A 21,674-nucleotide genomic window follows, 5' to 3' on the forward strand; every position below is an offset into this window, starting at 1 on the left:
ATTGTGGGAGGAATGACCCCAACCTTCCCCCCACATGGCAGACAGAGTCACTGGGAAGGGTCTGGGAAGGTTTGAAAAGGAAGCCACCTCTGACCCTTCCCCTCTTGTACTGCAACCATCTTTTCTGGTCTTGCATAGCTGCAAAACCTTTGTTATGCTGCCCTCTGTCGCCCTGATAGCTCCTTTCACCTGACCTCTGGAAAAAAAGAAAATTCCTTTTTTGTTGTTTATTTTGGGGGGAAAAGAAACCCCTTCTTTTTATCGGCTGACCTCTCTAGTACAGATTCTAGCTCTTTACCAAAGAGAAAATCTCCAGAGAGGGTGAGGGAACAGAGCTTGGTCATTGGTAATGTGTCTCCTCCCCAGGATTTCAGCCAGATAGCCCTCCTGGCTTCATTAATCAGTTCTGTAGACCTGGCCGAGAACCTTACAGACTCCGTGGAAGCATCCGCTATATAGGCTACTGCCTTATTTAGAGTTGGTAATGCGTCCAAAATCTCTTCCCTAGGAAAGTCTGACTCCAGAAGAGTGCAGGGCTGTTTGGTACGAGCCATGCATGTAGTGGCTAGGGCCTCTTCAAAGTTAGCAGAGCAGGCTTCCCATGCTTCTTTAAATACCCCTCAGCCTTTCAGTCCATTGGCTCCTTTAGGGTGCCTGTGTCCTCAAAGGAGAGCTTTGAACTTTTTTAAACTTTGGAGAGGGAAGCGTCTAATCTAGGACACTTTTTCCACAACTTTGTATCCTGCTCCTTGAAGGGGAATCGTCTCTTCAGGTTTTTAGGGAAGAAGACTCTTTTCCAGATTCTTCCATTCCTAAAGTACTGTTTCTTTTAAAGACGCATGAACCGGAAAGGTTCTGGTCTGTTAAGGCTGAAGGCCTGCATACTGTATAAAAGGTCATCTACAGACAACTCCTGGTCTTCTGGCTCTTCCAGCTCCAAGGTGCCGCATATAGCTTTTAATAATTCCTCTGTTTCTTCTGAAGGAAAAAGAAATCCCTGGACCTTGCTGGGTTTATCCTTTTTAAGCTCCCCTTCCTTGGAATCTGAGGCTGATTTTGAGCTCTCCTCCAGTACTCCCTGATTCGGGGCTGCCTGTGCCTAGACAGGGACTAGCACCGGAACTTTTGCCGGATGTACCGGGGATGGGTTCAGCAAGAGATTCTTGCACCCTGGGCTTAAAAGACTGTAAAGTCTGTTTCTTTTTTTTGTTTGTTTTAAATTGTTTATTTATAACAGGAACAGGACCCACATGGGCCAACATTGTACATCATTGTATCTTACACAGTCCAGTTTACATTTGACATTTCAAGATGTGTAATAAACATGTTTTGCATGATATCACTAAAACTAGCACAAATCATGTTAATTCCCATTTCTTATGTTTGAGGCGTTTCAGGGGTCCCTAGTAGTTGTCTAGACGCCTCTGCTGCACTGAGACCGTGTTTTTTGTCATAGAAAATCCCCTTCATAAATAGGAGTATTGATGTGCCCGTTTAGGTGGTGGTTTCTAGATGTCGGGAACCATGCGGCTATCCCTGTGTTATCTTTTTTTCTTTTATCGTAAAAAAAAAAAGGAAAGTAAAGGTCCCACATGCGGGGATGGAGAGAGCTGGGGAGGTAAGTATAAGGAGAATTAGAGGAGAAGAGAAGGAAAAGTGGTTAGAAGTGGAAAAGGAAGGGAAGCGGGAGGGGGTTGTTTTAGTCCCCTGAGCATGGAACACCGGGGGGGGGGGGGGGGATTCATGGGATTTGTATGTGATGGACTGTGTTAGTGTTGATTGAGAGCAAGTATAGACATGCTGGGAGTTACACATTCTCTCAAGGCTTGTCCCTCAGTCGAGAATATAAAGCTGTTCCATAGTTGCCAAGTTTTAGTGAATGTTTCTTGCCTATTTTGCGCTGTGAGGATGAGATCCTCCATACGTTTTATTTCCTCTACCCTTGCAATCTATGAGGTAATGGTCGGTGGGTGTGTGTCTTTCCAGTGTATTGGAATGCAGGCCTTAGCCGCATCCAGTAGATGTCTAATCACCGATTTTTTGTATATTTTCACCGGTATGTTAGATGCGTGTAAAAGGAAGAATGCAGGGTCATCTGGTATGTTGTGTTCTGTGAATTTCTGGGTAACTTCGCGCACTACTCTCCAGAAGTGGTTCAAGTTTGGGCATGACCAGAAGATATGTACTAGTGTTCCCTTGTCTGCCTGGCACTGCCAGCACAGCTCAGATGTCACCGGGTAGAACTTGTGAAGTAGTACTGGGGTCTTGTACCATCTCGATAGGAGTTTATAATTCAACTCCTGGGGCTTGGCACAGATAGAGGATTTGTGAACAAATCTAAGGATGCGCTGACGTGTTGTGGTATTAAAGTGGCAATTTAGTTCCTTTTCCCATTTAATCAATCCCGGGGGCGAGAAATCTGCTTGCGGTGTATTAAGGAGATTGTAGGTTAAAGACAGCGTATGTGTTATGGTACCTGAGGTGTTGCATAGTTCCTCTAGTGTCGTGAGGGGTTGATCATTGGTAGCAGGTGGCTTAAGAGAATGAAGGAAATGACTTAATTGACGGGATGTCAAGAAGTCAAGCCGGAACTGGCCCACAGGGTCAGAAAGTTCCGTGATAGTGTGCCATCTCCCCCCAGTACTAAAGTGAGAGGCCTGGTATAAGCCCGTGCTACCTAGACTCCGAAAGACCGCATCTTGTAGACCTGGTGTGAAGCCGGGGTTCCCCAATATAGGATATAGGGGTGAGTTATGTGAAGATATATGTGCTTGGGAAATGAGTTGGAAACATACTCGCGTGGTAATGCCAATCAGTGGGTGACGTTTTGTTTCCATCGGTAAGGTCTTGTAGCACCAGGGAGCTCTGTTTAGAGGGACCGTGGATTGATTTTGTTCCATTTGTGTCCAGAGTTTAGTACCTTGGTGTCGGCACCAGTCTATCAGTCTCCCTAAGTCGACCGCCTGATAATAGCCGCGTATGTCCGGCACCGCAAGACCCCCATGTTGTTTGTGCAGGATTAAGAGTTTATCCGAGAGTCGGGGTCTCTTTTTGGCCCATATGAATTCAGTAAACAAGGATTGTATCTGTTTAAAGTAGGCTATAGGAATATGGATAGGCAGTGCTTGCATGAGGTAAAGAAATTTTGGGAGGATCATCATTTTTAGCATGTTGCATCTTCCTATCCAGGAATGTAGGCCGTATGCCATTGGTTAAGTAGTGTTCTGATTGTTTTCAGTAGATGTGGGAAATTAAGGTCATAGATTTGCGAAAACGTGTGTGGGATATATGTGCCCAAATACTTTAAAGCGGTAGTCGTCCATTTCAATATAAAACTGGATTGTAGTTGTGTGAGTTGCGGTTGTGTCATACCCACACCCATCACCTCCGATTTGGCAAAATTGATTTTCAAATTGGAGAACGCTCCATAAGTTGTAAATTCCCGAATCAGGTTTGGTAGGGAAATAGCGGGGGTAGTGAGTGTAAACATGAGGTCATCCGCATATGCGGACACCTTATGTTGGGCATGGTTCAGTGTTATGCCAGAGATGTTAGGGTTCATTCTTACGTGACATAAAAACAGTTCCAGGGACAGGGCAAAGAGTAGGGGAGATAGCGGGCACCCTTGGCGCGTGCCGTTGGTGATTGGGAAAGGCTCCGAGATCACCCCGTTTGCCCTGACTCTAGCTGATGGTGCCATGTATGCCACTGAAATCCACTGCATCATGTTATGGCCCAGACCTACGCGTCGTAATGTAGCTAGCATAAAGGCCCAATTGACTCGATCGAACGCTTTTTCGGCGTTGGTGCCTATAAAGACGCTGGGTGTTTTAGAGTGAGTGGCCGAGTAGAGTAAGTTCAGGACTTTGGTTGTGTTGTCCCGTGCTTCCCTTGTAGGGATAAAGCCTACCTGATCTAGGTGTATCAGGTGTGGTAGGTGGGATTGCAGTCTGGTAGCTATGATTTTGGTAAATATTTTCAAGACTGTATTGAGCAGGGATATGGGTCGGTAGCTCCCACAACAGGTCGGGTCTTTACCATCCTTAGGAATGACAGATATCTGGGCCTGCAAAGTGGCGGTATGAAGTGTTCCCCCCTTGGCAAGGTCATTAAGCAGTTTGGCTAGGTGGTCACCCATTGTAGGGAGTAGTGTCTTATAGTACTGGATCGTGAGACCGTCTTTCCCTGATTTGGTGCTTCCTATTGCGAGCTGTATCTCAGGCAGGGTGATGGGGTCTTCTAATAATTCACGTGTCTCAGTAGTCAAAGTGGGCATACAGGACGAGGTAATGTATTCTGACATACTGTCTAGTTGTGGGGGTTGTGGGGGTGTCGTGGTTAAATTGTAGAGTCTCTCATAATATGATTTGAATTCCTGTGCTATTTGTTGCGGTAGAGATACTTTGTGACCCGTCGGAGTATGTATGTGTGGTATGTAAGACGCCAATTTCTGGGCATGTAGTGATTGTGCCAAAAGTCTGCCACATTTATTTCCTGATTCATAAACCCTTTTGCGTGAGATTTGGAGTGCTGTCTTGGCTTTAAAGTTAAGCAGGTCAGTGACCTGTGTGCGTATCGTATAAAGTTCGCTTTTTAGTGGTCCGGTCGGGGTCTGTAACTTACTGAGGAGTAGGGTCAGTTGGGCATTCCTTTGTTTTTTAAGCCTTGCGCCATGTTTTATGAGCATTCCACGTATCACCGCCTTGTGGGCCTCCCATACTAGGCCCGCGTCACTATCAGTAGTGGTGTTAGTTTGGAAGTAGTTGTTTATTTCTTTTGTCACGTCCGCAAGTATCTCGGGATCCTGTAGAAGGCTCTCATTAAGCCTCCATGGTTTCCTTTGACCTCTATAGAAGTCGATCAAGGCATATTTCAATGTGACCGGAGCGTGATCTGACCACGTGATGGATCCCAGTGAAATATCTTGGACAGCTTGTAGTTGGTTGTGAGGGATTAGAAAGTAGTCTATACGCGAGTACGCATTATGGGGGCGTGAGTAGAAAGAGTATTCTCACTCGCCGGGGTGGAAAAGGCGCCAGGCTTCAATCAACTGTGATGCGTATAAGGCCGTGTGTATGGCTTTATGTGTGCCCGAGGTGGTGGAGGAATGTCCCGTGGAAGTATCCTCCGTCGGGATCAAGGGGATGTTAAGGTCACCGCCAACTATAAGTTGACCCTCCAAAAACCTCCGAAGGATATTTAGATGTTTTTTAAGAAAGGTGTCCTGTTGACTGTTTGGGGTGTAAAAGTTTGCAATAGTCACCTTTACCCCGCCAATCAGTGCTTTGAGGAATAAAAATCTTCCCATCGGGTCCGTTAATACTTCAGTTAGAGACCACGGGAGGTTTGCCGAAATCAAAATAGTGACCTCTAGTCCTCTAGACTTAGCCTCCGAATAGGTGGAATGGTATACTGTCGGGTAAAATCTATTTTTGAGAATTGGGAACTTATTTTCTCGAAAGTGTGTCTCTTGTAGTAGGACAATGTCCGCACATAAGCGTCTCATATCATTGAGCAGCATCCGCCTCTTCTCAGGGAGGTTAAGTCCCTTCGCGTTTAGTGTAATGATGGTGATCTCATCCATGCTCAGGGGTAGGGGGGGGGGATAGTCTGACGACTAAGGGAATAGAAAGGATAGAGTTATATAGTCAGTGAAGCGAGGAAGAGCGAATAGGTACAGAAAGGAATGTAGGTCCCTGAAGTGTAACCTACACTGCAGGGGTTTTAAGATGCCCCCTCTGAGGAGGTATATCCGTGGAGGGCGTCAACCAGTTCAACTGGGTAACTAAAGTGTCAGCAAAATATTTGCCACTACTCTCCCCAGTATTGCCTGGGTGGAGAGCGTTGTCCTAAGTGGAGGTGTGTCTAGCAAGGGTCTTCCAGGAGACTCCCAGCCCCCTCCCGACCACCCCAGCCTTTTGTCAAGTAAGTAAGTGTGAGCAATAAGCGTTCATCTGTGAATTTCAAGACAGTGCATATCGAATTGAGACAGATATATCTATCTATAATATATATATATATATATATATATATATATATATATATATATATATATATATATATATCAGATCATAGTAAATTTCTTAAACAGAGTCTGTATTCTAAGAAACCTAATAAACCTAAACATATAATAATCCTAATCTGGCTTATATAACAAAACAAAACAAAACTAGGCATGTCCCCATACGTTGCAACCCCTCAGCATTTCTCTAGGGGGCCTGTCAAACACCTCCCAGGTCTCCTTCTACACATGGTACCAATAGGGCTACTTGGGGGTTGTGAGTAATTCAGTTGTGGAGTGTTTCCAGCGTGGTATACCTCCGCAGACTCCACCACAATTACCCCCTGTATATGTGGAAGTCTAGATCCCTGCTCTCCCACCGTCTCTATTAGTACTCCCTCAGCCCCCCCCCCCCCCCCCAGTGCCCCGGCCTTAAACTTGGTAACCATATCATTCGTACTATATGCTATGGATTTGTTAAATTAGAGTCCTGTTCCCCAGATACCAATAATCGAGTCCACTATTGCAGGAGCTCATTTATCTCACGTGGGTGTAGCAATGCGTCTTTTGTGGCTCCTGTGTCTCCGGGAAAATGTCTCTTCTGCTCTTTTAAGCTTTAGCCAGGTAACACGCTTGCTGTGTCCATAAAAGGTAAAAGGGAGCACAAGTAAGGGAGACATATCTCAGGCTCCAGTTCTCTCTGACTGCATATGGAGTGGTTTGGAAGTTCCTCTCATTCCACCTTAGGCAGACGTCTTAGTTTGGCAATCCTGCCTGTCCTGGAGTGTCACGTAAAAAGATACCAAGTTCGCATACACAGGCACATCAGTCCAGGCGGGGGAGAGGATTACTAGTGTACCATGGCATAAAGCCGCTCTTGGGTGCGAGTGGGGGTGTCTCATATCGACCCGGTCTCCTCTCCGAGTATGTCGCTCATGGGTGGATTGGGGCAACTCTAAACAACAAGGCCCTTTTTTGTGGTGAATTGGTGCTCCAGCTGGGAGCTCACTGTGTCAACCTACCGGGGTCTGGTAAAAAGCCGGACATTAGTTTCACGGCAGATGAGTAATACATTAGCCGGCAGAAGGACAGGGCATGTCATAATGTCATCGCACCTACCTCTCCCTCACACCCCGTAGGTCCCCGGAGGGGGGGGAGCAGCAGCTTCAGTTCCATGGCACCGGGGAGCGGGGGTACAGTGGGGGCAACCGTAAAGTCTATTCCAAAAGAACCTAGTGGCACTGTAATAACTCAGACAGTTTTAGGAAATAGTCTGCAGCGAAGATTCATTAAGACTCACGTGATCCGGTGTGCGATGGAGCTCGAGGGCGACCTCGTGACCTTTGAGAACGATAAGGCTGGTCGAATCTGCCGATGGCCGGGCCCAGGCGATTTGTTGTTTTTGGGAGTTTTCGTAACCAGTTGGGTACTTAGACTGGTTCTGCTCCAAGGAATTCAAAAAGATCTGGTAGATCAGCTGGCGTTCGCAAGGTAAAGGAGGATTGGACCGGCTTCAGCATTGCTCGTCGTTGTAGCGTAGTTCTTGAGAGGTCCAGGAGTATTTGTATATTTGCACCATCAAAGTCAATGTCTCCTAGATCCCATGCTTTCCGAAGTATTGCCTCTTTCTGTGCATACCGGTGTAGACGGCATAGCACGTCACGAGGTCTGGGGGGTCCGTTGGTTTAGGGCCCAGGGTGCGATGTACTCGGTCTATCTCCATTGACGGTGGTGGAGAGTCCAGCAGCTTATGAAATATGGCCGTGACCGTTTCCGCTAGGTCTTCTGGCCCCATGGCTTCAGGAATTCCCCGCAGCTGCAGGTTGTTGCGTCGGCTGCGGTCCTCCATTTCCTCCAGGTGTAATTGCATTTCCTGGGTCTCCCTAATGTGGGAGAGGTTTGCCCGTTCGAGTGCCTGTACCCAGGATTCCAGTGATGTAACCGCAGTCTCTCCGGAAGCTACCCGGTCAGTTACTGTATGGAGCTCTGTTCGTAGCTCCTGGACATCCCTGCTATGCGCCTCCTCTATGCGCTGGATTAAGGCCTCGATGTCCGTTCTCATAGGGAGCGCCTGGAGCATAGTGCGGAGGTCAGCGTCCAGCTGGCTCTGGGATGAGGCATCTATGTCCGCTCGAAAGGCAGCCGGCGTCTCTACAAGGGGATCCGGTATCGACTGTGGCGACGGTACGGGTGATCACGCTGTAGTGATGCTCAACTTTATGTGGGGCCTACTTAGCGTGGTTACGATGGCGCCTGGCGCCGGCCTCCTTGTAGCTCTCAGAAAACGGCGGATCGTAAGTTGGAAGGTCTGGTTCCGGTTCCCTCTGGTCATCGATCGTGTCCTGTACTGATTAGGAGTGCACATGCCGTGCTCACATGCATAAAAAGTGTTCTGATGGCCGATGTAAGTCGGGCTAGGCCGGGAGCTCCTCCAGAGAACGTCTCTACTCAGCCATTGCTAAGCCACGCCCCCTGTAAAGTCTGTTTCATCTCCTTCATTGAGTCCAGAAAGCCCTTGAGGACAAGACCTGTCTCTCCCTTGATGAGCTTATCTGTACAATCCTGACATGCATTCTTCTTCCAACCATAAGGCATTTTCTTGGTGCACATTGGGGACCTTTTTCTGGGTATTTCTGCTTTGCTATCTTTGGGCTCATGGGCTTTGCCCTACAATAAATCAGAGGACAAACGCCAGCACATTACTTCCACTGAAGTAAATACCAATTATGCAAACACCCGGTGGATAACACAATTCCTAATCTAAGAATCTTTAAAGTACTCACCACCGGAGCCTATGCTAAAATGTGTGACACCTGTCCACTATAAGCTCAAAAAAAGTAGGCTCTGGAAAACAACCACAGGCTCTGGTGCCCCCACCACAGGAGGATAAGAAAAGGAAAAGAAGCAACCTGCCCCCTAATTTCCTACCTTAGGGCCTGATTCAATTGATGGCGCATCCAGACCTGCTTCCATGGATCGTGACACCTCCATGCTGCACCTGGAAGCCTTTGGCGCCATCTTCCGTCCAGCCCCTTATTTAAGGAGGTGTGGAGAATCTAGGGCGGCACTGTGGATTCTGCGCCGCCCTCCAGCACAGCCTGACTGTTCCCTCCTTGATTACCCTCGAGAGGGCTTCATTTCTCCGTGTCCTGGGGGGAAACCAAGATGGCCACCGCCCGACTTCCGACGGCGGCCGCAAGCACCGGAAATTACCTCATCATTCCGTGCCCCCAGCACGATCCGCGTGCTGAGGATAGAGAAGCCCTCACACATGGGGCTCTCTGTCAATCAACCATCAGCGGAGATGAGCATCGGGAACTGAGCAGTGGGCCACCAGGAGAACACCCCGCTAACAGGTTTCTGGATAGGCTCTACTGGGCCACTTCCTCCCAACAGGTACCTTCACTGAGGCTATAACCAACAAAGCGGGAGAGGGGGTCCCTTACCTTCACCCCAGATCTCTTCTCCAGGTCTATGGGTATCCCAAGCTGGCTCATACCCCAGGAGTACTGCTCCTGTTAAACCAGGTATGGTCGCCAGGAGGCTCCTGCCACCTAGCACGAAGGTCAGACAAAAGAATAACAAAAATTTGTTTGGGGCTCCTGTCTGGCTTGAGGAAACACAAATACTGAGAGGCTAATGCATGTGGTGTACTTTTATAATGTGGATCATGGGTTACCTGTGCTAGGTGGGAGGAGCCTATCTCTCTGTAAGCCGTCTTGGAAGATGACTTGAAAAAAAGGACATCAATTTTATTTGGGTACAGCATTGCACGACCGCGCAATTGTCCGTTAAAGTAATGTAGTGCCGTATTGTAAAAAATGGCCTGGTCATGAAGGGGGGTAAATCTTATGGAGGTCAAGTGGTTACCTAATGCCTGGAAAGCTTTGGCATAGAAAGATTTGTCAGTACACCTGAACCATCCTAGGGCAGCCTAGGATGAATGTGTTCCCTGTTCCCACAGAAAGATTCTTCTATTGTACAATGTCAGGACAGGTTATGTGTTGATTATCCAGGATCAGGCGGTCCACTCACCAGGACTTCAGTGAGGAACAATTCCCTCAGTCAGGACAGGAATACACATCTCCCCAGTGTGCAATTTCTGATGTGTGTAAAGATTGGACCTCCTTGAAAAACCTTTCCCACACTCAGAACAGGAATATGGCTTCTCCCCCGTGTGAGATCTCTGATGTGTGTAAAGATTGGACTTTCTTGAAAAACATTTCCTGCACTCAGGGCAGGAATACGGCTTCTCCTTTGTGTGAGATCTCTGATGTCTGTAAAGAGTGGACACCTGTGAAAAACATTTCCCGCACTCAGAACAGGGATATGGCTTTTCTCCTGTGTGAGTTCTCTGATGTGTGTAAAGATAGGACTTATCTGAAAAACATTTCCCGCACTCAGGACAGGAATACGGCTTCTCCCCCGTGTGAGATCTCTGATGTGTGTAAAGACAGGACTTGTATGAAAAACATTTACCGCACTCAAGGCAGGAATAAGGCTCCTTTCCTGTGTGAGATCTCTGATGTGTGTAAAGATTAGACTTCCTTGAAAAACATTTCCCGCACTGAGAACAGGAATACGGCTTCTCTCCTGTATGAGATCTAGTATGCATATTAAGACGGAATTTAGAAGGGAAACACTTCCCGCACTCGGTACAGGAAAACCTCTTATCTGTTGGAAGGACAGCATCATCCCTCACAGTCTGAGGTTCCTCAGGATAAGAGGAATACGATGGTCCATCTACACTGTGTGGTGCCGGATGGACATTTGAGGTAGCCGGGTTTTCTCCTGGACTATACTGTGTGATGTCCTCATCTTCTACTTTACAGTCTGGAGACAAAGTGAGACAATCCTCTGAGGTTTTCCTCATCTCCCGTCCATCTACTAAAATAGAAATAAAAAGATTATTACTAGACATGAGCAGATTGGTTCCCCTAAACCAGGACTCCGCCCACATCAGGCAGCTTTGTCTCTGAGGATCTTACAATTCCACCCTCAAGGTAACTAGTAAATGGGTCCTCTGATCTCCTACCAGTTCATTTCTTTATTCATGGACCTTAGTCAGAGAGTGAGGAAACAACGAGAACTGTCTTTTATAGGAGTGACAGTGATGAGGGGATTATAGGACGAGTGTCCCCATCCCCTCTATCACTCATTGCCATCTTTCCAACACAAGAAGTACTGAATTATTTAGTCCATGATTTAGTCATGAATAACAGCGGGGCTGAGCCCCACCAGAGGTCAAAGAGTGAGGATGGGGGGGAGAACAACCAAGATGAAGACTGGACTGATCCTGAAGACCACCATCATTGAGTTATTGACTCCTCCCTCATTATCACTTTCTGTTTAAGGTTCCAAAGTTTGAGGATGTTATCACATTATTATCAAACATGTAAAAGTCTGTGCTCCAATCAAATCATCAGATATAAAATGTCCAGCTGGTAGAAAATAGGTGTAACAAAATAGAATACATATTATGTGTATATATAGCAGTGGGTAGAGGGGAGAGAGCAGAAGTCGGGACTATATAATATACAATATATTGTATAAGATACAACAGATAGGACTATATAGTATCAGAATGATGTAATGTACAACATAGAGTATATAGTGCAGGGGTCAGGAGTATGTATTGTACAATATAAATTATACAGTGTAAGGGTCAGGACTCATAATATTGGTATTCAGTAATCAGTGGAAGCTTAAAGCGGTTGTATACCCGCTGGCTTTTGTTTTTTTTCCTACACCTGCAAGGGAAAAGGCATAATGAGCTTGTATGCACTGCATACTAGCTTATTATGAGATACTTACCTTAGAACGAGGCGCGGGCATCTCACCCTGTCCACGCCGAGGGAGCTGACATTTCCCTTCGGTGTGTCCTCCGGGTATCACGGCTCTGGCGCTGTGAGTGGCCGGAGCCGCGATGTCGTCACTCCCGCGCATGCGTGCAAGAGACTTCTGTCCGGCAAGCTCCGGAGTTTGCCGGGCTGTCAGCCGAGAATCCCCTGTGCGCATGCGCCGCTGCAGTCAGCGGCTCATTGCGAGGGGAATATCTCCTAAACCGTACAGGTTTAGGAGATATTTTTTTTTACCTACAGGTAAACCTTATTATAGGCTTACCTGTAGGTAAAAGTTAAAAAAAAAAAACGCTTTAAATGTTTACAAGAGACAAGTTGCAGAGGTCCCACACCGCTGCCTCCCATCTCCTGAGACTGCACTCAGTGACTTGGGTCTGAGACTATACAGACATATCCCTCCACCCGGCACAACTAGCAAACATCAAAACACATAACTCTGGGAGAATTGCTGCCAGAGGTCTTGCTAGACCCGGGCATGGAGCAAAAGACCCAAAGCACATACCTCAGAAACCTAGGTCGAGCTACTCCTATCATGGAATCAACATTTTCCCGCCAGCAGAACCCCAGAATCTCCATAAATCCAGTCTAGATACATAAATTGTGTCTGCAGCACAGAGAAGGAAGATTATCCGAGAGAAATACAGGAATACAGGACGGGGAACACAGCTCAGGAAAGTGACCAGGGGATTACAGGCTGATATCACCCAGTCCCCGCCCTACTCTGGACCAATCAGTGAGCAGTATGGGTGGAGGAATGTATTTAGTGTTAATGACCCACCTGTGCTGATCTCTGTAGGAGTGTCCTCCTCTATAAATGTCCTCGTTATTCCATCCTCCTCCATAGACTGCTGATCATCCCTCACATACCTCTCTTCTTCTTCTGCTTTAACCTCATATTTTATATTTATTAGATCTTCTCCCTAAACCAAGAAAATAATAGAAAAGGTCATCCGTAAAACATAAGCATGTGACATAACAAAAAATTAACAAATCACTTTAATGAGTCCATGTTCTAGATGCCACCAACCTTGTAATGATAAGGGATGGTGTGATCTTCCTGTGTGGAATCCCGGGAATACAGAGGATGGGGACATCTCTCTGGTAAGTTCCTGGTAACAGGTGGCTCCATCATATCCTTGTGTCCTTCTGAAAACTCCTTCATCACTCCATAATCCTCATTATACTCTTCTTTAAGAACAATATTATCATCCCCAAGGTTTCTATTCTGAAAGATATAATAAAACATTAATTGTAAAAAAAAATTCTGTGTATAAATCAAAACTCCCAATAATTGTCAATCATCTACCTGATGATGTTTTGCATAGTTGTGATCTTCCTTTGTGGAATCCCGGGAATACAGAGGACGGGGACATCTCTCTGGTGGGTTCCCATTACTGGATCTATCTGTAGGAAACACACACACTGACTGAATACATTGTTTCTATGTGTTTATCAGATGATGGGGGATCTAGGTGGACCCTCCGTACTGCTCTCTCCTTTACAATAAAGTCTCCTCTTACCCGATGATGTGAGGGGCGGCTGATTGTCCATCATGACCTCCTTGTAGAGATCCTTGTGTCCTTCTAAATACTCCCACTCCTCCATGGAGAAATAGACAGTGACATCCTGACACCTTATAGGAACCTGACACACACAATGATACAGTCACCATCCAGACACATCCCTTGTCTGTTACTGGATAATGTCCCAGAATTCCCAGCACCGCTCACCTCTCCTGTCAGCAGCTCCATTATCTTCTTGGTGACTTCTAGAATCTTCTGCATGTTGTGTCTCTCAGGTTTTAGGGAGTCACATTGACTCACTGTGATGGTCATATGACCTGACTTCACAAGAGGAAAGCTCTGTATTGAAGAACCAATAGGAATATCATATTAGAATCCCAGAATCCTCCTCACCTCTCCGGTCAGGTCTGTGCTTTATTAATAGAGATAAGAGTGATGTCATGTAACCTCCCAGAATCCTCCTCACCTCTCCGGTCAGCAGGTAGATGATCTCCAGGGTGAGGTTTAGTATCTTCTCAGTCATGTAACTCCGGTCCTCCTCCATCCTCATTGGTGCCGTCATTTGATCTATACAGGTCTCCTTGAAGACGGATAACTTTGGGAAATGAAAGTAAGAATTATTTGGATGGTATTGGTCACACAATAATAGGATGTGCATGTGAAGGGGGTAATTGGAGGGTTGCTGTACATTTAAGAACTACTGCCCCATGGGAACACATTTAGTCTGAACGGGTTAGTGTTTGTTACATCTTGGAGGTCTCGGGGTCCTCTTGGTCTGCCGGTTCAGATATTCCCTTTTCTGTGTTGGTTTGCAGCTGAAATAGAATTCCTCTAAGAACAAGTGCTCACCAACGAGTGAAGGAATTCCCTTCTTCATCAAGATTGCCAGTTCTGTAAGGTCTGAAAAATAGGTGCAGGTGGGGTGGGAAGGCCACCATAGACCCAGAGACTCCCCCTTCTTCCCTCAGAGTTCCCTGAGTCCTCCAGCTCCCTATTACCTCAGAGCCCTATAGCCTGACTACCCCCTCAAGGGTCCCAGAGTCCTCCAGGTACATTACCCCTTCAGATGCCTCTAATGTCTTTCAGCTTTTCTAAACCCTCACAGTCCCTCAGCTCCTCTATTTTCCTCTGTCTGACACCAATGATGGAACATATTATTCACGGCAGGCTGGGAAATGTTTCCTTCCTCCTGACCAGCAATTTAAGGGGCTCTATGCTCCATACTCCTGACCTCTGCACTCCATCATTGTGCTGGCTGCATATTGTAATGATTGCCCATTGGCTGCCTGTGTAGTGTAATAATTTCCCTTTGTAGGCCATGTATGGTCAAGAGGGTCATTGTCTTGTCTATCAGTGGTGTTTGTTTAGAGTAGGGATGAGCTTCGAGTTCGAGTGGAACTCATGTTCGACTCAAACATCGGCTGTTCACCAGTTCGCTGAACAGCGAACAATTTGGGGTGTTCGCGGCAAATTCGAATGCAGCGGAACACCCTTTAAAAGTCAATGGGAGAAATCAAAAGTGCTCATTTTAAAGGCTTATATGCATGGTATTGTCATAAAAAGTGTTTAGGGACCTGGGTCCTGCCCCAGGGGACATGGATCAATGCAAAAAAAAGTTTTAAAAATGTCCGTTTTTTCGGGAGCAGTGATTTTAATAATGCTTAAAGTGAAACAATAAAAGTGTAATATTCCTTTAAATTTCGTAGCTGGGGGGTGTCTATAGTATGACTGTAAAGGGGCGCATGTTTCCTGTGTTTAGAACAGTCTGACAGCAAATTGACATTTCAAAGGAAAAAAAGTCATTTAAAACTACTCGCGGCTATTAATGAATTGCCGGTCCGACAATACACATAGAAGTTCATTGATAAAAACAGCATGGGAATTCCCCACAGGGGAACCCCGAACCAAAATTAAAAAAAAAAAAAAATGACGTGAGGGGGTCCCCCTAAATTCCATACCAGGCCCTTCAGGTCTGGTATGGGTTTTAAGGGGAACCCTGCGCCAAATTTTTTTTAAAAAACAGTGTGCGGTCCCCCCAAAAATCCATACCAGACCCTTATCCAAGCACGCAACCTGGCAGGCCGCAGGAAAAGAGGGGAGGACGAGAGAGCACCCCCTCCTGAACCGTACCAGGCCACATGCCCTCAACATTGGGAGGGTGCTTTGGGGTAGCCCCCCAAAACACCTTGTCCCCATGTTGATGGGGACAAGGGCCTCATCCCCACAACCCTTGCCCGGTGGTTGTGGGGTCTGCGGGCGGGGGGGCTTATTGGAATCTGGAAGCCCCCTTTAACAAGGAGACCCCCAGATCCCGGCCCTCCCCCCTGTGTGAAATGGTAAGGGGTTTGTACCCCTACCATTTCACAAAAAAACTGTCAAAAATGTTAAAAATGACAAGACACAGTTTTTGACAATTCCTTTATTTAAATGCTTCTTCTTTCTTCTTTCTTATATCTTCTATCTTCCTTCGGTTTCTTCCTCCATCTTCTTCTTCTTCTGGTTCTTCCTCCGGTGCTCTCGTCCGGCATCTCCTCCGCGGCCTCTTCTTATCTTCTTCTCCTCGGGCCGCTCCGCATCCATGATGGCATGGAGGGAGGCTCCCGCTGTGTGACGCTTCTCCTCTTCTGACGGTTCTTAAATAACTGGGGGCCACCCGGTGACCCCGCCCCCCTCTGACGCACAGGGACTTGACGGGGACTTTCCTGTGGCATTCCCTGTGACGTCAGAGGGGGCGGGGTCACCGGGTGGCCCCGCCCCCTGTTATTTAAGAACCGTCAGAAGAGGAGAAGCGTCACACAGCGAGAGCCTCCCTCCATGCCATCATGGATGCGGAGCGGGCCAGATAAAGACAAGAAGATGAAGAGAAGAAGGTGAAGAGAAAAAGATGAAGAGAAAAGCGTCACACAGCGGGAGCCTCCCTCCATGCCATCATGGATGCGGAGTGGCCCAAGGAGAAGAAGATAAGAAGACGCCGCGGAGGAAGATGCCGGACGAGAACACTAGAGGAAGAACCAGAAGATGGAGGAAGAAACCGAAGGAAGATAGAAGAAGAAGCATTTAAATAAAGGAATTGTCAAAAACTGTCTCTTGTCATTTTTACATTTTTGACAGTTTTTTTTTAAATGGTAGGGGTACTTTTGCACCCCCTTACCATTTCACACAGGGGGGAGGGCCGGGATCTGGGGGTCCCCTTGTTAAAGGGGGCTTCCAGATTCTGATAAGCCCCCCACCCGCAGACCCCCACAACCACCGGGCAAGGGTTGTGGGGATGAGTCCCTTGTCCCCATCAACATGGGAACAAGGTGTTTTGGGGGGCTACCCCAAAGCTCCCTCCCAATGTTGAGGGCAAGTGGCCTGGTACGGTTCAGGAGGGGGGGGGCGCTCTCTCGTCCCCCCTCTTTTCCTGCGGCCTGCCAGGTTGCGTTCTCGGATAAGGGTCTGGTATGGATTTTTGGGGGGACCCCACGCCGTTTTTTTTAAAGAATTTTGGCGTGGGGTTCCACTTAAAATCCATACCAGACCTGAAGGGTCTGGTATAGATTTTGAGGGGGACCCCACGCCATTTTTTTTTAAAATTTTGGCCGGGGTTCCCCTTAATATCCATACCAGACCTGAAGGGCCTGGTATGGAATTTAGGGAGACCCCCCACGTCATTTTTTTTTTTTTAATTTTGGTTCGGGGTTCCCCGTTTTTATCAATGAACTTTTATGTGTATTGTCGGATGGCAATTCATTATAGCCGCGAGTAGTTTTTTTTTTCTTTGAAATGTCATTTTGCTGTCAGACTGTTCTAAACACGGGAAACATGCGCCCCTTTACAGGCATACTATAGACATCCCCCAGGTACGAAATTTAAAGGAATATTACACTTTTATTGTTTCACTTTAAGCATTATTAAAATCACTGCTCCTGAAAAAACGGCCGTTTTTAAAACTTTTTTTGCATTGATCCATGTCTCCTGGGGCAGGACCCAGGTCCCCAAACACTTTTTATGACAATAACTTGCATATAAGCCTTTAAAATTAGCACTTTTGATTATTCAAATGATGTTCGTGTCCCATAGACTTTAACGGTGTTTGCGAGTTCGAACAAATTTTTTACCTGTTCGCAAGTTCTGGTGCGAACTGAACAGGGGGGTGTTCGGCTCATCCCTAGTTTAGAGGATCATATTATAAGAATTTATTTCCAAAAATGAAGAGAATGATCCGGCCCCATAAATGGGGGAATGTTCTGTCCCTAAAAAGACGTCACAGTGACTATGGAGGAAGAGGACGGACATGACGGGGGGTTACTGGGTGTAAATAGAAAATAAGATCTTATTACCTCCTCTGCTGCCACTTCCAGTAATGTCTCCTCTCTACTTCCTCCCGAGTCACCCCTCACCCGGGACTTACTATTTATTACTGACATCACTACCTGTCTGTACCTTTTTGAATAGCAACTCAGTGTGGGTAGGAGGAGGACAACAGATAAAAAGAGGTTTGTTCTCTTAGTCTTGGTCTATTTTGTGGAATATTTTTTTCTGGAACATTTTCCTTGACCAGTGATATGGTGAGGTGAAGGCGCCCTTCATTTGCTGGCAGGAGTTCTTTAAGAAGGTCAGAAAAGTAGGGTGGAGTGGGAGGACCATGAGAGACCAAGAGCCCCTATGAGCCCTAAAGCCCCCTCTTGCCTCAGAGCCTTGCAATCTGACTACCCCCTTCAGAGCCCCCACAGCCCTTCAGCTCCACTAACCTCTCAGAGTTGTTCAGCCCTATTACTTCCTAAGAGGCCCCAAAGTCCTTCATCTACATTTCCTCCTCAGGGGTCCCAGAGCCCTTCGGATGAAGTAAAGTCTCAGAGACTCCTAGAGTGCTTTACTCCCACTACCTCCTCAGAGAGCCCTTAGCTCCTCTAGTTTACTTAGAACTAGTGGTAGAACCATCATGGTCACAAAGGCCACACCTGCAACCCTGGCATTCCGCCAACTCAGAGGGGATGGGGGCAAAAGACAGCAGGAAAGGGTCTTGCTGCCAAAGTAAAGGGTCCCAGGATCAGGGGAGGCTCCCCTGGTGATCGCCAATTAGGATTGCTGAGAACAGAATGTGCAGCACATTCAGCCTTTGCAGTGCCCCCCCCCCCTGTGCCCTTTGCTGTCTCTGATCTGCTCCCAACATGGGCACAGCACCCTCCAACATCAGCCAACTCCTCTCCCCACTCCACCTCACCCAGACACAAGCTCCAAGTTCTCCATACTGGGCGGACTCTGTGCCCTGTGCCGGCTCTGAGGGACCCATCACTGAAGCCAGCTGAGCTGCAGTGCCCGGGGCTTGGCGAGTGCTTGTTTGTGGGGGGTGGCAGTCCTCAGTGTGTGTGGAGCCATTGAGATGTGTGTGGGGGGCGCAGGATCAGCTCTTTCCACATCTCAAACTCCTCTCCTACCTCTGCCAGCTGCTCTCTGAAATTTCTGCCCAGTCTGCTGCCCCCCCCAATCTCCCCTAATGCCTATGTGCCCCCCTTCCAGGGCTGCCCACATGGGCGTAGCATAAGGGGTTGCAGGTGTCACAATCGTAACCCCGCCCCTAGCTCCAGAGTCCCCTGCAGCCTCCCTGTCATATTATTATATCCTCCACAAAATCCAGCTCTGATCTGCTCTAGGGCCCCACAGCCACGCTTCAGTACTGGGCTTCTACTTTGCCTTCCACAGTCCACACCCCTCTGTTCCCATTGGCTGGGGAGAAGCTGTGAACCATTTCCTGAATGGAGAGGAGCACAAGGTGAGAACAGCCCAGGATGGGGAAGTGTCTGTGCTGTGTGCTGGCAACATGGAATGGTAACCGAGCTCAGCGAGGCAAGAGGAGGAGAGTGCTGTCCTGTAGCCACGATGGGACCGATGTCACTGGTGAGGTATGACACTTCTCAGTGTCTTCTAGTCACTAGCTGGGATTCTCTGTACCCCCCCACCTGAGGATGTCTACTTACCCCACTTCCCTAAAAACTGGGGAAAAGACACACCTCTGGGAGGTGACCTTCCCCCAACACCTGCCAACACTGACAGAGAAACCTTCAGAAATTGCTAAAACAAATCCCTTAACACCTCCTGAGGGGCTGCAGGCTCCAGTTTTCGTGTCACATGGCTCTACCCCCCCAGATCTAAGTTGCGCCCCCCCAAAGCTCCCTGACTACCCCCTCCACCCTGCATGCTATACCCGCTGCTGAGCTTCTTTCCCAGTACAGCACTCTATACTGTTCCTCCTCTGCAGGGCTGAAATCACATTCCTTTACAACACAGCCAGTCAGCCACAATCTTCACAGGGTGTATCTGCCTACTGCAAATATACTGTCGTTCCGACCAGAGAATTTCACAGGTCAGAACGGCAACATAAAAGCCAGATACACCCTGTGAAGGCTGATAGACTGTGTGTAAAAGAATGTGATTTTATCCCTGTGTATTGTGGGGGGGCGAGGAGCTGTATACAGTGCTGGAATTGGAAAAGAGTTCTGCCAAATGACCTGCCAGGGGTCCCTGTAGTCCGATTCTCCAGGGGTGATCCCTGTCCTCCCATTCTCCGGCGGTGATCCCTGTCCTCCCATTCTCCGGCGGTGATCCCTGTCCTCCCATTCTCCGGCGGTGATCCCCGTCCTCCCATTCTCCGGCGGTGATCCCTGTCCTCCCATTCTCCGGCGGTGATCCCTGTCCTCCCATTCTCCGGCGGTGATCCCTGTCCTCCCATTCTCCGGCGGTGATCCCTGTCCTCCCATTCTCCGGCGGTGATCCCTGTCCTCCGATTCTCCGGCGGTGATCCCTGTCCTCCGATTCTCCGGCGGTGATCCCCGTCCTCTGATATAAGGAGGAACTCTGGGAACTAAACTCTTAAGCCACTTTGAGTATCTTGGCATGCGGTGGGTATATCTGCACACACGGTGGAAATGGTGGGTGGTAGTGGGGGGAGTGCCCACAAGCTTCAAGCTACGCCTCTGCTGCCCATATTATTGCCCCTTCATCTGTCCCACCCATTCCTATCCATATCATCCCTCTAACACTCCTGTCTATAACCCCCTCTGACTGGCACCCAATCTCAGCCTTTGTCATCACTTGGGAATCTCAGTGGCTGCATTGTGCCATGTTTGGGGTCACCGAGAACAAAGAGCCTCGCTGGGAGCTGCTGGAAGTGATCGGCAGAGGTGACCCCGGTGTGTGTAAATAGAAAATAAGATCTTATTACCTCCTCTGCTGTTACTTCTAGCAATGTCTTCTATTTCCTGCAGCATGGAACGTTGTCTCTTTATTCCAGATTACTTCCTGTCTGTAAATGACATCACTTCCTGTCTGTATTCCATAGAAACTTCCTGTGGTGATATGAGTGAGAACACCACCTGCTGGAGTTCAGAGGAACTGCAGCCCCAAGAAATGTCTCTCATAGTAACCGCTCCTGTAAAATGCCTTAAAGAGCTACCACAGAAGTTTAAATATAACACAAAGAAAAGAAAGAAAAAATAGATCTAGTTCTTTTGTAAAAAAAATTGTTTAGCAAAGATATTTGTATTACATATAGAAAAGTCTTATAGACACAGAACACAAGTTAACAACAAATGTATAGCTAATAAAACAGATACCCCATAAAACTGATCTTTTTTGGTGAAGAAAATGCAAAAATATATCCAAAAGCATAAATATATATATATATATATATATATATATATATATATATATATATATATATATATATATATATATATATATATATATATATCAATCCACTCATAATGAAGATGTTAAACATAAATTGCAAGGATGTAATGGTCACCTAGGAATGGTGGTGGAGATCTCTCAAAGTAAGAACACTTCCTTGAATGCTTATATAAATAAAATAATAAATCCCGGAGAGAAAAAAAGCTGTAAAGCAATAAATAATATATAAACTGGGTCATCCACTTCATCCATAAAGACATTGTGATTCCAGATCTTCTAGATCACATAGAAGGAGGACTCAATGATGATTTCATACATTTCATACATTTGTTTGGAAGGATAGAAGAATCCTCAGAAGGGATCATGTATAGTTACGACGGCTCGCGGTATCGTGCCAACCTGCCTCAGTAAAATGACGGCGGCTGGTTGGCAAACTGTTAAGGGTGGTGTATACAACTGTGGGCTGGGCTGTCTCTGAGGAGGTTTGGAAATCAATAAAACTGGTCAGACGTCAGTCTTTCCCCAATCTGATCCTATGGTGGTGTCTCTATATCTCTCCATTGGATAGACTTTTGTTCTTACACCTGGAATGAAGGTCCTTTGATTGAAAGTTCCATG

General features: G+C 47.1%; 2 protein-coding genes across 2 annotated transcripts in view; both read right to left on the minus strand.

Annotated features, from left to right (window-relative positions):
• LOC141121932 (uncharacterized) overlaps positions 1-21,674 on the minus strand; it is a 603,393-nt gene that overhangs the window by 380,412 nt on the left and 201,307 nt on the right. The gene's annotated exons all lie outside the window — the stretch shown is intronic.
• On the minus strand, positions 6,431-20,678 carry LOC141121945 (uncharacterized). Its single transcript, XM_073611709.1, has 8 exons — positions 20,590-20,678; positions 13,852-13,980; positions 13,593-13,724; positions 13,383-13,506; positions 13,169-13,266; positions 12,890-13,087; positions 12,641-12,782; positions 6,431-10,888 (listed from the first exon to the last, which is right to left on the minus strand). The coding sequence occupies exons 2-8, from the start codon at positions 13,945-13,947 to the stop codon at positions 10,044-10,046; spliced, it is 1,635 nt and encodes a 544-aa protein (XP_073467810.1). The 5' UTR covers positions 13,948-13,980; positions 20,590-20,678; the 3' UTR covers positions 6,431-10,043.

The sequence above is a fragment of the Aquarana catesbeiana genome, unplaced genomic scaffold (assembly GCF_042186555.1).
Source record: "Aquarana catesbeiana isolate 2022-GZ unplaced genomic scaffold, ASM4218655v1 unanchor235, whole genome shotgun sequence".
Classification (NCBI taxonomy): domain Eukaryota; kingdom Metazoa; phylum Chordata; class Amphibia; order Anura; family Ranidae; genus Aquarana; species Aquarana catesbeiana.